Source organism: Paroedura picta, chromosome 8 (genome assembly GCF_049243985.1).
Source record: "Paroedura picta isolate Pp20150507F chromosome 8, Ppicta_v3.0, whole genome shotgun sequence".
Classification (NCBI taxonomy): domain Eukaryota; kingdom Metazoa; phylum Chordata; class Lepidosauria; order Squamata; family Gekkonidae; genus Paroedura; species Paroedura picta.
Genome location: NC_135376.1, coordinates 15,268,617 through 15,282,371, shown reverse-complemented (window position 1 = coordinate 15,282,371; position 13,755 = coordinate 15,268,617). Strand labels below are relative to the sequence as shown.

The 13,755-nt window shown below is 45.5% G+C and overlaps 1 protein-coding gene across 7 annotated transcripts in view; it reads left to right on the top strand.

The window, feature by feature from the left end:
• The window catches only part of LOC143843009 (uncharacterized), a 228,529-nt gene that overhangs the window by 166,915 nt on the left and 47,859 nt on the right, over positions 1–13,755 (top strand). For all 7 annotated transcript variants that reach the window (XR_013233425.1, XM_077348484.1, XM_077348485.1 and 4 more), the window contains 4 exons: positions 1,232–1,363; positions 4,258–4,386; positions 5,748–5,876; positions 6,146–6,280. Coding sequence is in view for 6 of the 7 variants with exons in the window: in XM_077348484.1 (XP_077204599.1) it covers positions 1,232–1,363; positions 4,258–4,386; positions 5,748–5,876; positions 6,146–6,280 (525 nt within the window). In the remaining variant the exon portion in view is untranslated. The remainder of the gene's footprint in view (positions 1–1,231; positions 1,364–4,257; positions 4,387–5,747; positions 5,877–6,145; positions 6,281–13,755) is intronic.

Genomic DNA, 13,755 nt, shown 5'->3' with positions numbered 1-13,755 from the left:
CTGTGGTCCAGTGGTAGAACATTTGCTTGGCATGCCAAAGGCCCCAGGTTCAATTCCCGGCATCCTCATTTAAAAGGATGAGGTAATAAGTGATATGAAAGATGAGGTCCTGGAGAAATGCTGCAAGTCAGAGTTGACAATACTGACCTTGACAGACTAATAGCCTGACACAGCATAAGGCAGCTTCTTGTGCTCATGCATTTACAAAGATCTAGAGACGCTCTGGTTCATGAAAACTTATGCCACGATAAATTAGTCTTCAAGATTAAAGTAGATTTTTTTTCTGGTGGTTTATATGATCTTTGGTAGTAGCCTCTCTGAAGGCTCACTACAGACTGAACTTGGCAGAAACCTGGCGCTAACAGGGGAACAGTTGATGCCTTTGCTTTAAAAGGAGCATCTCTTCTAGTCCTGCCATGACAAACTTGAACAAATGGTCAAGGGGCTTTAAAGCAAATCCTACATGGAAAGTTTGAAGGAGCTGAGTAGTTTAGCCTGGTAAAAAGAAAGCTGGGAGAGGGCATGAGCTGCCCCATAGAAGAGGGCACAGACTTCTCATCTGGCATTCCAGAAGGCGAGACCAATGCACTTCAGTTATAGGAAAATGAATTTTGGTTGAATATCAGGAGAACTCACTAGAGCAGTTCCACAACAGAGCCTATGTTGGGTGTGGGCTGCTTGTCCCTGGAAGCCTTCTGGCAAAAACTGAACAGTCATCTGATGGAACGGGTCTAGCTTTATATTTCCTGTGTTGAGCAGGAGGTTGGGCTATAGATGTCTCATAAGGAATCTCTTTCCAACTATATGAATAAAGCAGAAGTCACAGTCCAGTGACCTAATGGAGTGCAAACCATGGCATGTTCACACTATGGAACATTATTCTAGTGGTATTGCTCATCTACAGACTCTTTGGCCCACACCGTATAATGACCATCTCACAAAGGCAGGTCCCGACTACTGGTGATCCCAACATCACAGGCATTGGCAGTTTTACACTATTTTCATTTTTCAGCCCTGATTAGATCCACTTATTTTGTCCCAACGAAGCTGGCCGTTGCCTTTCAACCCCCCCCCCCCTTCTCGAGTTTTACTTGGCTGCTGCTTTGGGGCTGCTGAATGCAGTTGGTTGTAGATAGGAAGAAACACAAATACAGTGTAAATATTGTGTGAACGGAGGGCCCTGGATCTGGAAGTACAAGTTCAGCTGTGTGCTTTTTTCCCCCCATTCCAGTTTGCCTGGATGGCACATTTGGCAGTGACTGCAGCTTGAGCTGTTCTGATTGTATGAATGGAGGGAAATGCAACAGCAAAAACAGCAGCTGTGACTGCCCACCTGGCTGGACTGGCATTATCTGTAATGAAAGTGAGTATCGCACGCTGGGAGGCATTCCCAAGGCTTTCCGGTGTTCTTGTACAACTCTGCTTCAAATGTAAATGAGGCCGACCTCTCGCTCTTAGAGTCTTTTGGTAGAAAAGGAGCAAAATCCTGTACTTTTCCAATCACTGTGCGTACATTTAATGGCCAACAAAGGGCCCTGCATGCAGTTCTTAGTGCCCCTGAGAGTGGACTTTATGATGATGATGATTATTATAGTAGTAGTAGTAGTAGTAGTAGTAGTAGTAGTAGTAGTAGTAATAAAGGTAAAGGTATCCCCTGTGCAAGCACCGGGTCATGTCTGACCCTTGGAGTGACGCCCTCTAGCGTTTTCATGGCAGACTCAATACGGGGTGGTTTGCCAGTGCCTTCCCCAGTCATTACTGTTTACCCCCCAGCAAGCTGGGTTCTCATTTTACCGACCTCGGAAGGGTGGAAGGCTGGCTGCTGGGATTGGACTCCCAACCTCATGGGCAGAGCTTTGAGACTGTATGTCTGCTGCCTTACCACTCTGTGCCACAAGAGGCTCTGTAGTAGTAATAGTTGTTGTTGTTATTATTATTATTATTATTATTATTATTATTTTGATTTATTACCTGCCACTCCCTGACAGCTCACAGCAGAATTCCAAAAATGGAATCTCTCCAGTGAGGGGCCATGGCTCAGGGGTAGAACATCTGCTTGGCATGCAGAAGGTCCTGCGGTTCAATTCCTGCCATCCCCAGTTATGGAATCTGGCAGTAGGTGAGATGGAAGACCTCTGCCTAGGACCCTGGAGATCTCTGGATTGTCTATTCTGTCAGCCTGAGTAGACAATACTGAGTGGAGCCTCTGCCAGTCTGAGTAGACAATTCTGACCCTTGGCTTCACCCCATGGGAGGTAGCTTTATGTGTGAGAAAAACCATGAAAGTAAGACATCCAAAATGGGTGAAGAGGGAAGGAACCACTACAGATGGCAGTTATCCATGAACTATTAGTTAAACTGGGGTGTAGTATGGTACAGTATACCCTGATATTGTCTGGAAAGCCAAACAGGATTGGTACTGGATGGAAAGCCACCATTGAAGACTCTGCAGGGGAAGGTGATAGCAATCCTCCTCTGCTTCCCACACAAAAAAGGAGAGGGTCCATTGCTCAGTGTCAGAGCATCTGCTTGGCATGCAAAAGGTCCCAGGTTCAACCCCTGGCATCTCCAGTTATGAAGCTCAGGTAGATAGCGATGTGAAAGACCTCAGCCTGGGGCCCTGGAGAACCAATGCCAGTCTGAATGGGCAATACTGACTTTGCGGGACCAAGGCTCTGATGTGTGTTCACATGATTGCTCACTTTTCCCTTGGCCAACTTTCCCACCAGCGTGGAGTAACCTTTGTCATTGTTTCAACATGCTCCATCAGTGCAGTCCTTAGCAGAGTTACACTCTTTTAAAGTTCAGTGGAATCAGTGGGCTCAGAAGGGTGTAACTGATTCCGGTGGGCTGCCATGTTGGTCTGAAGCAGCAGAACAAAATCTGAGTCCAGTGGCATCGTTAAGGCCAACCCAGGTTTATTCAAGGCACAAGCTCTCGTGTGCAGGAATCCAAAGAGACGTGCAGGCTCATGAACGCTTGTACCTTGAATAAAAGTATAAAAGTGCCCCTTAACTCAAAATTTGTTGTGCTTAAGATTGTACCGTCAGGTTGCATCTACACCTTTTGTACTGCCGTTGTCCTACAGCAGTCATTCCCAGCTGGGTGGTCGGGACAGTATACTTGCAAAGGATTGCTCTAACTCAGGCGTAGTCAACCTGTGGTCCTCCAGATGTCCATGGTCTACAATTCCCATGAGCCCCTGCCAGCGTTTGCTGCCAGGGGCTCATTGGGAATTGTAGTCCATGGACATCTGGAGGACCACAGGTTGACTACCCCTGCTCTAGATTGTCTCCCATGATGTGTTCAGGAAGTCTAACATGCTTGTGCAGCGTGACCCACCCAGTCAAATGCAGCTTACCAGCTAGGGATTAGAACATCAGAACACGTGCTAGAACCTTCAGTGATCTGATCATGCCCCAGCACCAGCTCAAGAAACATGTTCTGAGAGCAGTTGCTGCCTCCCCCCCCCCTTTGGCTCCGACAAGGACTGGTCCTCACCTTCAGGCTTGCCCCTTCCTGGCCACCGTAGCATGACGGCAGTCTAGACTGACATCACCTGCTGTTCCTGGCCATTCGAACTGGGTACCTTTTGAGTGAGCAAGGCAGTGTGCCTGTAGGAACTTCATATCCTGAAGTATCCAAGAAGGGCATGGGGTTGGATCCCGTGGAGATCCAAGAAGGGCATGGGGTTGGATCCCATGTGGTGTAGTAGTTAAGAGCATCAACCTCTAATCCTCCACATGCAGCCGGCTGGGTGATCGGGGTCTAGTCACCGTTCTCTTAGAGCTGTTCTTGCATAGCAGTTTTGTTGATGTTGTCTGAGCCCCTGAGCCTCACAGGTTGTTTGTTGTTGGGAGAGAAAGGGAAGGTGTTGGTAAGCCACTTTGAGACTCCTTTGGGCAGTGAAAAGAGATATCAGAACCAACTCTTCTTCTTTCTGTTTCTCAGGAGGTAGCCTTCTGGCATGCGAACCGACCACTGCTAGCGGAATGTAGTCACGAAATCCAGCCCGCCCTCTAATCACCTCTGCAGGGTGCATTGCAATCAATGACACCACTCTGTAGCAAGCAGATGTTGTCTTCCCGCCCCCCCCCCCCAAAAAAAGAAACAGCCCTGTGCGTACCGATTGTGTGTTAAACCGTTCCCTAATAGTTCCATCTTACTTTGGCACAATAGCAGAAACATAATTTTCCTTCCTCTCTAATGCAGGGCAAAAATAGTGTTGCCCATTCATCTTCTCTGCTTTCCTTACAGCCTGCTCCACGGGGACCTACGGGGAAGACTGCAGCAGCCTCTGCAAGTGTCAGAATGGAGGTGCCTGCAACCCTGCAACGGGGGAATGTCGCTGCCCACCAGGAATTAATGGAAAGTTTTGTGAAGATGGTCAGAACTGTATTGTTTATCTTGGCTTTGTTTCCTGCTGGCTGCCTTACAATTGCCTGCAGTGCTGGCTGTGGTCTTTTTTAATTGGCATTGATGTGCACTTATAAAGACTCTGTCCGTCTAAAATAGACACGGTAGCCCATTCTGGGGCTTGAAACAATGAGGTAATTTCTGGAAAAGAGAGGAGCTGGATGCTGCCGTCAAGGCAGCTGATTTCTTCTGATTATTTTATATAACGACTCCTGTGTCTTCAAAGCAGAGGTCGGCCATCCGTGCCGACCCTGCCATCAAATTAGGCCCAGCAGCCGACCACGTCTGGCTCTTAAAAAAAAAGAAAAAGAAATGAAATCGTTAAGGTATATTGGTGGGGTGGGTGCAATGCTCGAAGAAGCAGTATGGGAAAAGAATGGCAGGCAAATATTTTTTCTACAGGACTAAAGAACTCCTTAAAGGTGCTTTACAGCAGGAGTGGCCAAACTGTGGTCCTCCAGATGTCTATGGACCACAATTCCCATGAGCTCCTACCTGTACTTGCTGGGAGAGGCTCATGGGAATTGTAGTCCATGGATATCTGGAGAGCTACAGTTTGGCCTCCCCTGCTACAGAAAAGGATATGATAGAGGGGAACTATGGCTAAGCATGAACCATGCACAGATTTATGACAGCACACTGCAATTGCAGAGGCTGTTCCTGTGAATATTTATTGCTAGATGTCATTTGTTTCACTTCTTAATAAAGGACTCCCAAAAGCCAGTGTTTGGGCGAGGGTACCTTTATGGATTATTCATCAGAGTCGATATTAGCAATGGCTTCAGCTGTGCAAACAGGACTTGCTGAACCCTTGCTCTGAATTTCGGTATACTTTGGCTGTTTAATTAGAAAAGGTTGGTGACTTCTGCTTTGGAAGTGGGGCCTGACTGGAAATAGAGCCCAAATGTCCCCATTTCCGCACTACAGTTGAGAGCCCAACCCAAAACAAAAGCTTTGCAACCCAACATGCCAACCAATGCTGCAAGATCACGTCTTATCCTAGCAAAACTATTACACTTTAATAAATATGCTGGAGATAGAGATTGATATACGAGTTAAAAGTCACTTTGGTCTTAATGACCGTGAATAAGATTTGACTATATAAATTAGAAAGGATAAAAATTAAAAAAACCACACAAACCAAAGCAAAACTATCCTGGCAATACACAGACCTTCCACCAACAAATGCTGATATTTAGCTTACCAACAGCATTGAAATTTCAACATATCTGCTGATATATTTTTTAAAAATAGGCATAGAAAACAATGCCTTTGTTCATCTCAACCCTCCATTTTCTTGTGTTGTCTTTCCCCCTCTCCATATTGGTCAGGTTGCCCCAAAGGACTGTATGGGAAGCACTGCAACAAGAAATGTAATTGTGCTCACAGTGGATATTGTCACAGACTGTATGGAGCTTGTTTGTGTGATCCTGGGCTGTATGGTCGTTTCTGCCACCTAAGTAAGTCCAGTCATGTTGACCAATATAAGGAATGTATTTAATGTCTGAAAAATATAGTTCATGGGAAATTATGTCATTATTTCTTTGTTTGCAGTACAAATAAGACTACCTTCCTTCATTCTTCCTTCCTTCCTTCAAACTGTCCCTTGGTTACTTTCTCTTGGCGACACTGAAATTGTAGATTTCTGATTGGTTTGCTTTTTCTGTGACATCACTGAGTCCTAGCCACCTAGTAATAAAGTGAACCATTCCCCTTTTTCTACCTGCAGCTTGTCCCAAGTGGGTCTTTGGAGCAGGATGCTCAGAAGAATGCCGGTGCTTAAGAGAGAACACTTTGGGTTGCAATCCCAGGAATGGTTCTTGCATCTGTAAACCAGGTTATGAAGGAAGCAAGTGTCAAAAAGGTACAGTAACTTCCTGTTTCGTCAGGTCTTTTTCTCATAAGTTCTTATTCATTGCACAATATTTGATTTCATTGCTGCTCTTGTACTATAAAGTTGGATGCTAAGATTCTGATCCACCTGTATATCAAAAAACTTTTAATTTGCATGTTCTAGGGGATGTGTATGAGCTCAGCAGCAAGCCAGGTTTGTGCACATCCTGGTTTAATATTCACTTGTGGCGTCATCTGAACTTTACTGTAACTCAGGGCATGTTAAAGGTATCCCCTGTGCAAGCACCGAGTCATGTCTGACCTTTGGGGTGACGCCCTCCAGCGTTTTCATGGCAGACTCAATACGGGGTGGTTTGCCAGTGCCTTCCCCAGTCATTACCGTTTACCCCCCAGCAAGCTGGGTACTCATTTTACCGACCTTGGAAGGATGGAAGGCTGAGTCAACCTTGAGCCGGCTGCTGGAATTGAACTCCCAGCCTCATGGGCAAAGCTTTCAGATGGCTGCCTTACCACTCTGCGCCACAAGAGGCTCTAACTCAGGGCATGTTACAGTAACATAAAATACATATAAATTTCACAAATACACAATAAACTTTAAATTAAGCAGCAAAACATTAAAACACAAAATTAAATATTAAATATTAAATTATTAGTTATTAACATTGTCCCTAGTGCTTTCTCTCATATAGTGCCGGGGGGCAGGGTCGCATGAAGAGTTCCCAGCAAGGTTTTAGCCTCAGTTTCCAAATTATAAGGACCCAAAATGCCAACGAAAGGCAGAATGAAACAATAAATAACCAAAAATGAAAGCAAGCATCCAACCGGTAGGAGCCTAAAGGTTTAGCTGCAGAAAAGGGTTTTATTTAAAATACAAATAGATCTTATGATGATGTGCACATAACACAAGTTAAAAACAATGATAAAATCTCAGTTGGATATACTGTGTAATACAGTCAACAATTACACATGAAACATATGAGGAACAAAGGCCAGATGCATTTTGACCCCCAAGGGTCTTCCACAGTGGTCAAGGATGTTAAAATGCACTTATACAGTCAAAAAAAGATATAACATTAGGGCTTGCTGGGTGTTAAAGAATCTATAAAGTGGAGCCCACATTTTGAAGTGCTGTTGAAAGACCACTACTCTCCATGTTGCCCGACTCTCATTCAAAGTGCATTCTCATGCGTTAAGCAGGAAAAAGCTTTGGCATCCATATTATAGTATATACAACACATATTAGAAGAAGAGGAAGAGGAAGAGGAAGAAGACGACGACGTAGTAGTAGTAGTAGTAGTAGTAGAAGAAGAATTGGTTCTTATATGCCGCTTTTCCCTACCCGAAGGAGGCTCAAAGTGGCTTACAGTCGCCTTCCCTTTCCTCTCCCCACAACAGACACCCTGTGAGGTGGGTGAGGCTGAGAGAGCCCTGATATTACTGAAGAAGAGTTGGTTCTTAGATGCCGCTTTTCTCTACCCAAAGGAGGCTCAAAGCGCCTTCCCTTTCCTCTCCCCACCACAGACACCCTGTGGGGTGGGTGAGGCTGAAAGAGCCCTGATATCACTGCTCGGTCAGAACAGTTTTATCAGTGCTGTGGCGAGCCCAAGGTCACCCAGCTGGCTGCATGTGGGGGAGCGCAGAATCGAACCTGGCATGCCAGATTAGAAACCCGCACTCCTAACCACTACACCAAACTGGCTCTTAGTTGGAGCATCACTTTATAGATTTTCACCACCAAAAATGCACTATTGTTTCACTGTATGAGTGCATTTATATATTTTTATTTTTATTATTTATCTATTTCAATTTTATTTTTTTATGACTCAACACTCCCAGCAAGCTGGCTTGAGGTGAGGTACATTGATAAAACCCCACAATAGAATGATAAAACAATACCCCGTAAAATCTTAATCCCCAGGATTGCAACCCAGCCTCAGACTAATGCCTTGTGGAAGAGCTCCATTTTGCAGTCCCTACGGAATACAGAGAGCTCCGACAGGGCCCACAGCTCTTCAGGGAGCTCATTCCACCAAGTAGGGGCCAGGTCCGAAAAGGCCTCAGCCTGGTCGAGTAGATAGTAGAAGTGATGGTCATCTTTGGTGGCTCTGGAGCAGAACATCATCAAGCTTTGGGAAGAGGACAGAGTTGGGCCAGACTTTTGAAATTTCAAAACCTGGGCTTGGACAGGACCAGGAAAACTTAAGCAGAATTCCCAGATCACTTTCTAAAAATGAATATAAAATCCATGGTTTGCCAACTGTGTTTGTCTTTGTGAGTCTAGGATTAGTTTCAATTCAGGCTTCCTTGTTTGTTTTATAGTTCATGCACATGCTTTCAGTAATTGCTCATGCTTCTGTGGAACGAGTCAACAGGGCTTATTTCGAAAGCTGGGGATTTAATTTGTTTTGCCGTGTCTATGGCAGGTGTCTTTTGATGCCCTTTGCCTTATTTTGAACAGTGTGTAGCTATGGCAGGTTGAGTGTGAATTACAGCCAGGGCTGAAGAGCGCCATGAGATCCAAAGCCTGGTCAGTTTTTATGTCCAGCATGTAAGATGTGATAGTGTTTGCACACACACACTGTTAGGGTTAACAGGAGTTCTACATTGTAACCCTAAAAGAAGTAATATCCTATGAGCATAGAAGGTCAGAGATCCTGTCAGCTACATAACTACGCACAGGAGATATGTGCAATTCGGCTTGGATAGTCAGAAGAGTACCCATTTCTATGTTGATTCAGACAAACCTTCCCCTGAAGTTAAACTGCCCGAATCAGCTTTGACCAAATCACCAAGCCATGCTATGGATATGCAGAAATCAGGTGGTTTAAAGTTTAAGGGGACCCAAATTCTCCCTTTCAGTCTATTCAGTGGCCTGGGGGGGAGGGAGTTGGAGGTAGAGATATCTACTTTTCAGCATAGCTGTTGGAGGCTCTCCTTAAAAAGAGCCCCCAAGCTTCAAAAAGATTGGACCAGAGGGCCGAATTGTTTCCAATGGTGAAGCAAGAACAGAGAATCTTTTTTCCTCGCCATTACAATCAATAGAGATTGGATGGGGCACTCTCCTTTGATGGGCATAGAATTAGACCTCCTGGTCTTTTTGTAACTTGGGGTGTTCTTTTGAGAAGAGGCTCCCAGGCCTGCTGTGCAAACTTGATGCCTCTACTTCAAACCCCTGCCCAGCTCAGAATAGACAGAAAGGAAAAAAATTCCATTGACTTTAATGGAAGCATTTACTTTAATGGTTCAGCTAAATCAATTTGACCTAATCCAAGCCAAGAAGAGCCTCTTGTGGCACAGAGTGGTAAGGCAGCTGTCTGAAAGCTCTGCCCATGAGGCTGGGAGTTCAATCCCAGCAGCCGGCTCAAGGTTGACTCAGCCTTCCATCCTTCCGAGGTCGGTAGAATGAGTACCCAGCTTGCTGGGGGGTAAGCGGTAATTACTGGGGAAGGCACTGGCAAACCACCCCGTATTGAGTCTGCCATGAAAACGCTAGAGGGCGTCACCCCAAGGGTCAGACATGACTCAGTGCTTGCACAGGGGATACCTTTAATAAAAGGCATTTTGGGGCTTGTTCTCTGGTTTCCTCATGGGGTGACAGTCATATTCAAAAAGGTCTTAGACAAAAGAAACTGCCTAGAAAGGAGAACCTCTTCCCAATGTCCAGAATTCTCTTCCCTTGCATACGCCCCATAATCTGTATTTAGACGTCATCAGGAAATTATGCAAAACTGGTGTTCAGGACCAGAAATAGAGCAGAATGTATTTAATGCAGGGATCTCTGTGGCTTTACTTCCCTGGCAGGCCCAACTGCCTTCCTCTCGGCAACTGCTGCCACAGAGTAACCACTGAAGTGTAGGATCCTAATCTCACAGAACAGGTTCCCGTACCACATCAGGACGGCATGAACTAGCCCATCACCTATTGTGAAAAAAGGGGGCAAGCCTTCTGCCCTCCCCCCATCAGTGCAATGGGAAAAACTGTGTGGCCCATTTTTGCTAGGCAGTTGTACTTAAGAATCAACTGGCTATTTCGTGAACTCGGGGTGCTTTGAAAACTTGTGGGTTTATTTTTTTCTCTTGAATACTTTCAACAACTAAGTACAAGAAGCTGGAGTTAGCCCAAAAGATAAGAGTTTTACAATCTCCATCAAATAAATGTGATAGTTATCACAAAAGGGCTGCTTCAAAATGCTTGAACACCTGCCAGTTTAGATCCATGTTCCGTTACCCAGCTGTGTGCAGGAAACCAGTTGGTACATGAGGCTGCTTAGAAGCAGTTTGAGCCTGTTCATTGAGTTACTTTTCACCTTTTCAAGAAATACAGGGCAGGACAGTATGCTTGGCTGTGTTTCATAGCGGCACATTCTCTTAACCAGGGGTAGTCAAACCAAGGGTCAGACATGACCCGGTGCTTGCACAAGGGGATACCTTTACCTTTACCTTTTAAGCCAAGAAAAAGGATGCTTTCGCAGACTGAATTGGGTCCAAATCTGAAACAATCCAATTCTTTTTTCTTTTCTTTTTTTGCACATGCCTACTTAAAAGTAACCCCTGTTGAACTGTGCGGAATTCCCAAGTAAAGTTTTCAGATAAGGCTCACTTCAGCACATGAAACTATCTTATGCTGAGACAGACCAAAGGGTATATCAGGCTTGGTCTTGTCTGCTCTGATGAGCAGCAGGCCACCAGTATCTCAGTGTCTTGCAACTCATGTCGACTTGTTTCTATTGACTTGTTTTTCTCGTAATGTTTTTCTTGTTTTTATTTTGAGTTCTGGAATGTTCTACTATCCTAACGTTCTAAACAAACGTTCTAAAAATGCAAAAATAGTATTTTGGTTCAAAAATATTTTGCAATCCACCTTTTGTAATAAAAAAAAGAATGGAGTATAAAAGAACTGCAGCATCGATTCCTAGACACACACACAGATAAGTGCACATGTTTTAAAGTAGCAATCCCCAACCTGTGGGCCGTGGACCACATGTGGTCCGTCGACTAATTGGAGGTGGCCCGTGAAGGACCCCCCCCCCCCGGCCCTTTACAACACACTTCGGGTGTCATTGTCTCCCATCACTCCCAGATGGGACTATGATTTGTCATTGTCATGAGTCATCCGAACGTAAGACACTCACTTGTGGAGGCAAAGCTTCCTACAGACCTCAAGAATTAGACTTGAACTAACTGCCTTGAAAATTATTGGAGTCGTGGGATGCATGGTTTCTCTTCATCCCCTTCTATCCCTGCAGATCAGATCAGAGGTGTTCACTCCCCCTTGTTTGAGTTAATACATCTAAGTCAGGGGTGGTCAACCTGTGGACCTCCAGATGTTCATGGACTACAGCATTTGCTGGCAGGGGCACATGGGAATTGTAATCCGTGAACATCTGGAGGACCACAGGTTGACTACCCCTAATCTAAATGACAAGCCTTTCTCTTCCAACATGCCCTGCTGGTTACAATGGAAAGAACTGTTTGCTGCAGTGCAGCTGCAATAGTGGTGCTCCATGTGACTCCCATCACGGGTGAATGTGTGTGTCCCCCAGGATGTATCAGCCATGACTGCAAGCAGCATAAGTTCAAGCCCCCCTCCCCACCCCCACTACAATACCAGTCCCAGCTCCTTCTGTCGCATCTGACATAATCGAAATCCTAAAGAATCAGCTTGGGTGCTACTAAGGCAATTAAATGCTCCCAAAATATATATACATTTCCCAACCTGCTAATCTTATTGCTTCTAAAATTGTGTATTTATGGCTTTCTGCAGCCCGGATGGCGATAATCCTTAATTATCTTAAGTCTACAGTATGGAGGGTGATGGCTGGTGAAGCAGAGAGACTTGATAGGCAAACTTTATTCCATCCCTATACGCCAGTTCTTCTGAGCTGCGTGGCCATGCCTTGAGCGCTTTGACAACCAGTTACAGTCCATCCCCCGCCCCACACACACTCCAATAATTTCCAAGGCAGCTTAGTTCAAGTCTAATTCCCAATGTTTGAGGAAAGGCTTGTCTCCACAAGTAAGTATCTTAGGTTAGGATGACAGCTATCTGAAGTTGGCCTAGGAATATCAAATGAGACTTTGTTCTTTGCATTTGCAAATGATTGACACCAGAACCTATGGAAACAAGCCAAGACCATGGCCTGGCCCCTGATACCACATCTGCCTGAGTAGTAAGAAGTACCTGTGTTACGGAGCTATCCCCCTATTAGGATATGCTTGTTCTAGCCAGTGTGGCGCAGTGGTTAAGAGCAGTGACTTCTAATCTGGCGAGCTGGGTTTGATTCCCTGTTCCTCCACATGCAGCCCATTGGGTGACCTTGGGCTTGTCACAGCCCTAATGGTGCTGTTCTGACCGAGCAGTCCTGTGAGAGTTCTCTCAGCCCCATTTACCTCACAGGATGTTTGTTGTGGGGAGAGGAAGGGAAGGCGATTGTAAGCTGCTTTGAGACTCCGTTGGGTAGTGAAAAGCAGGATATAAAAATCAATGTACTTTTTCTTCTTCCTCCTCCTCTCCTTCTTCTTCCTCTTCTTCTGCTACTTCTTCTATATGACCTCTTTACTTATCTGTCCTATTTATTATCCCTAATTTTTCGCAACAACCTGAAGAATAGTTGAGTTGGGTTAAGAGACAACGAGAGCTATCCCAGTGAGCCAGTGAGGTGTAGTGGTTGTGAGTGGCAGCCTCTAATCTGGAAAGCCAGGTGGGATTCCCCCCTCCTCTTTTCCATGAGGCCTTCTAGGTCAGGGGTAGTCAACCTATGGTCCTCCAGATGTCCATGGGCTACAATTCTCATGACCCCCTGCCCGCTGGCAAGGGCTCTTGAGAATTGTAGTCTATGAACATCTGGAGGACCACAGGTTGACTACCCCTGTTCTAGGTGACCTCGGCGCAGTCCCAGCTCTTGCAGTACTCTCACAGGATAGCTGTTATGGGGAGAGGAAACGAAAGAGATGGCTAGCCCCTTTCAGACTCCTTAAGGGAGAGAAAAAACCCATTCACAACCGATGGCCCTGTTTGGACCTGCACAAGAGCTGCACTGCCAGTGATCTTTGCTATACTTATTGACTGATTGCTCTGACAAGGCAAGGCACACACAATCCATTTTTTGCCATAGCATACAGCAGGGGTAGTCAAACTGCGGCCCTCCATCCAGATGTCCATGGACTACAATTCCCATGAGCCCCTGCCAGCAAACGCTGGCAGGGGCTCATGGGAATTGTAGTCCATGGACATCCGGAGGGCCACAATTTGACTACCCCTGGCATACAGCAACAATAATGAACTCATTCAGGATGCGAATTTTCACCTAGCACCGACTCTCAGCTGCTTCTAGCTACAAGGTCGTAGACCCTCAGTGGTTTCCAGCACATCAGAACCCACTACCACTGGGTTTGTTTTTTCTCTCCTTATGGTCAATATTGTAAAAGGGCAGCACAATAAAAGCCTCTCCATTAGATGTTTCCTGCATTAAATGCATCCTACCTT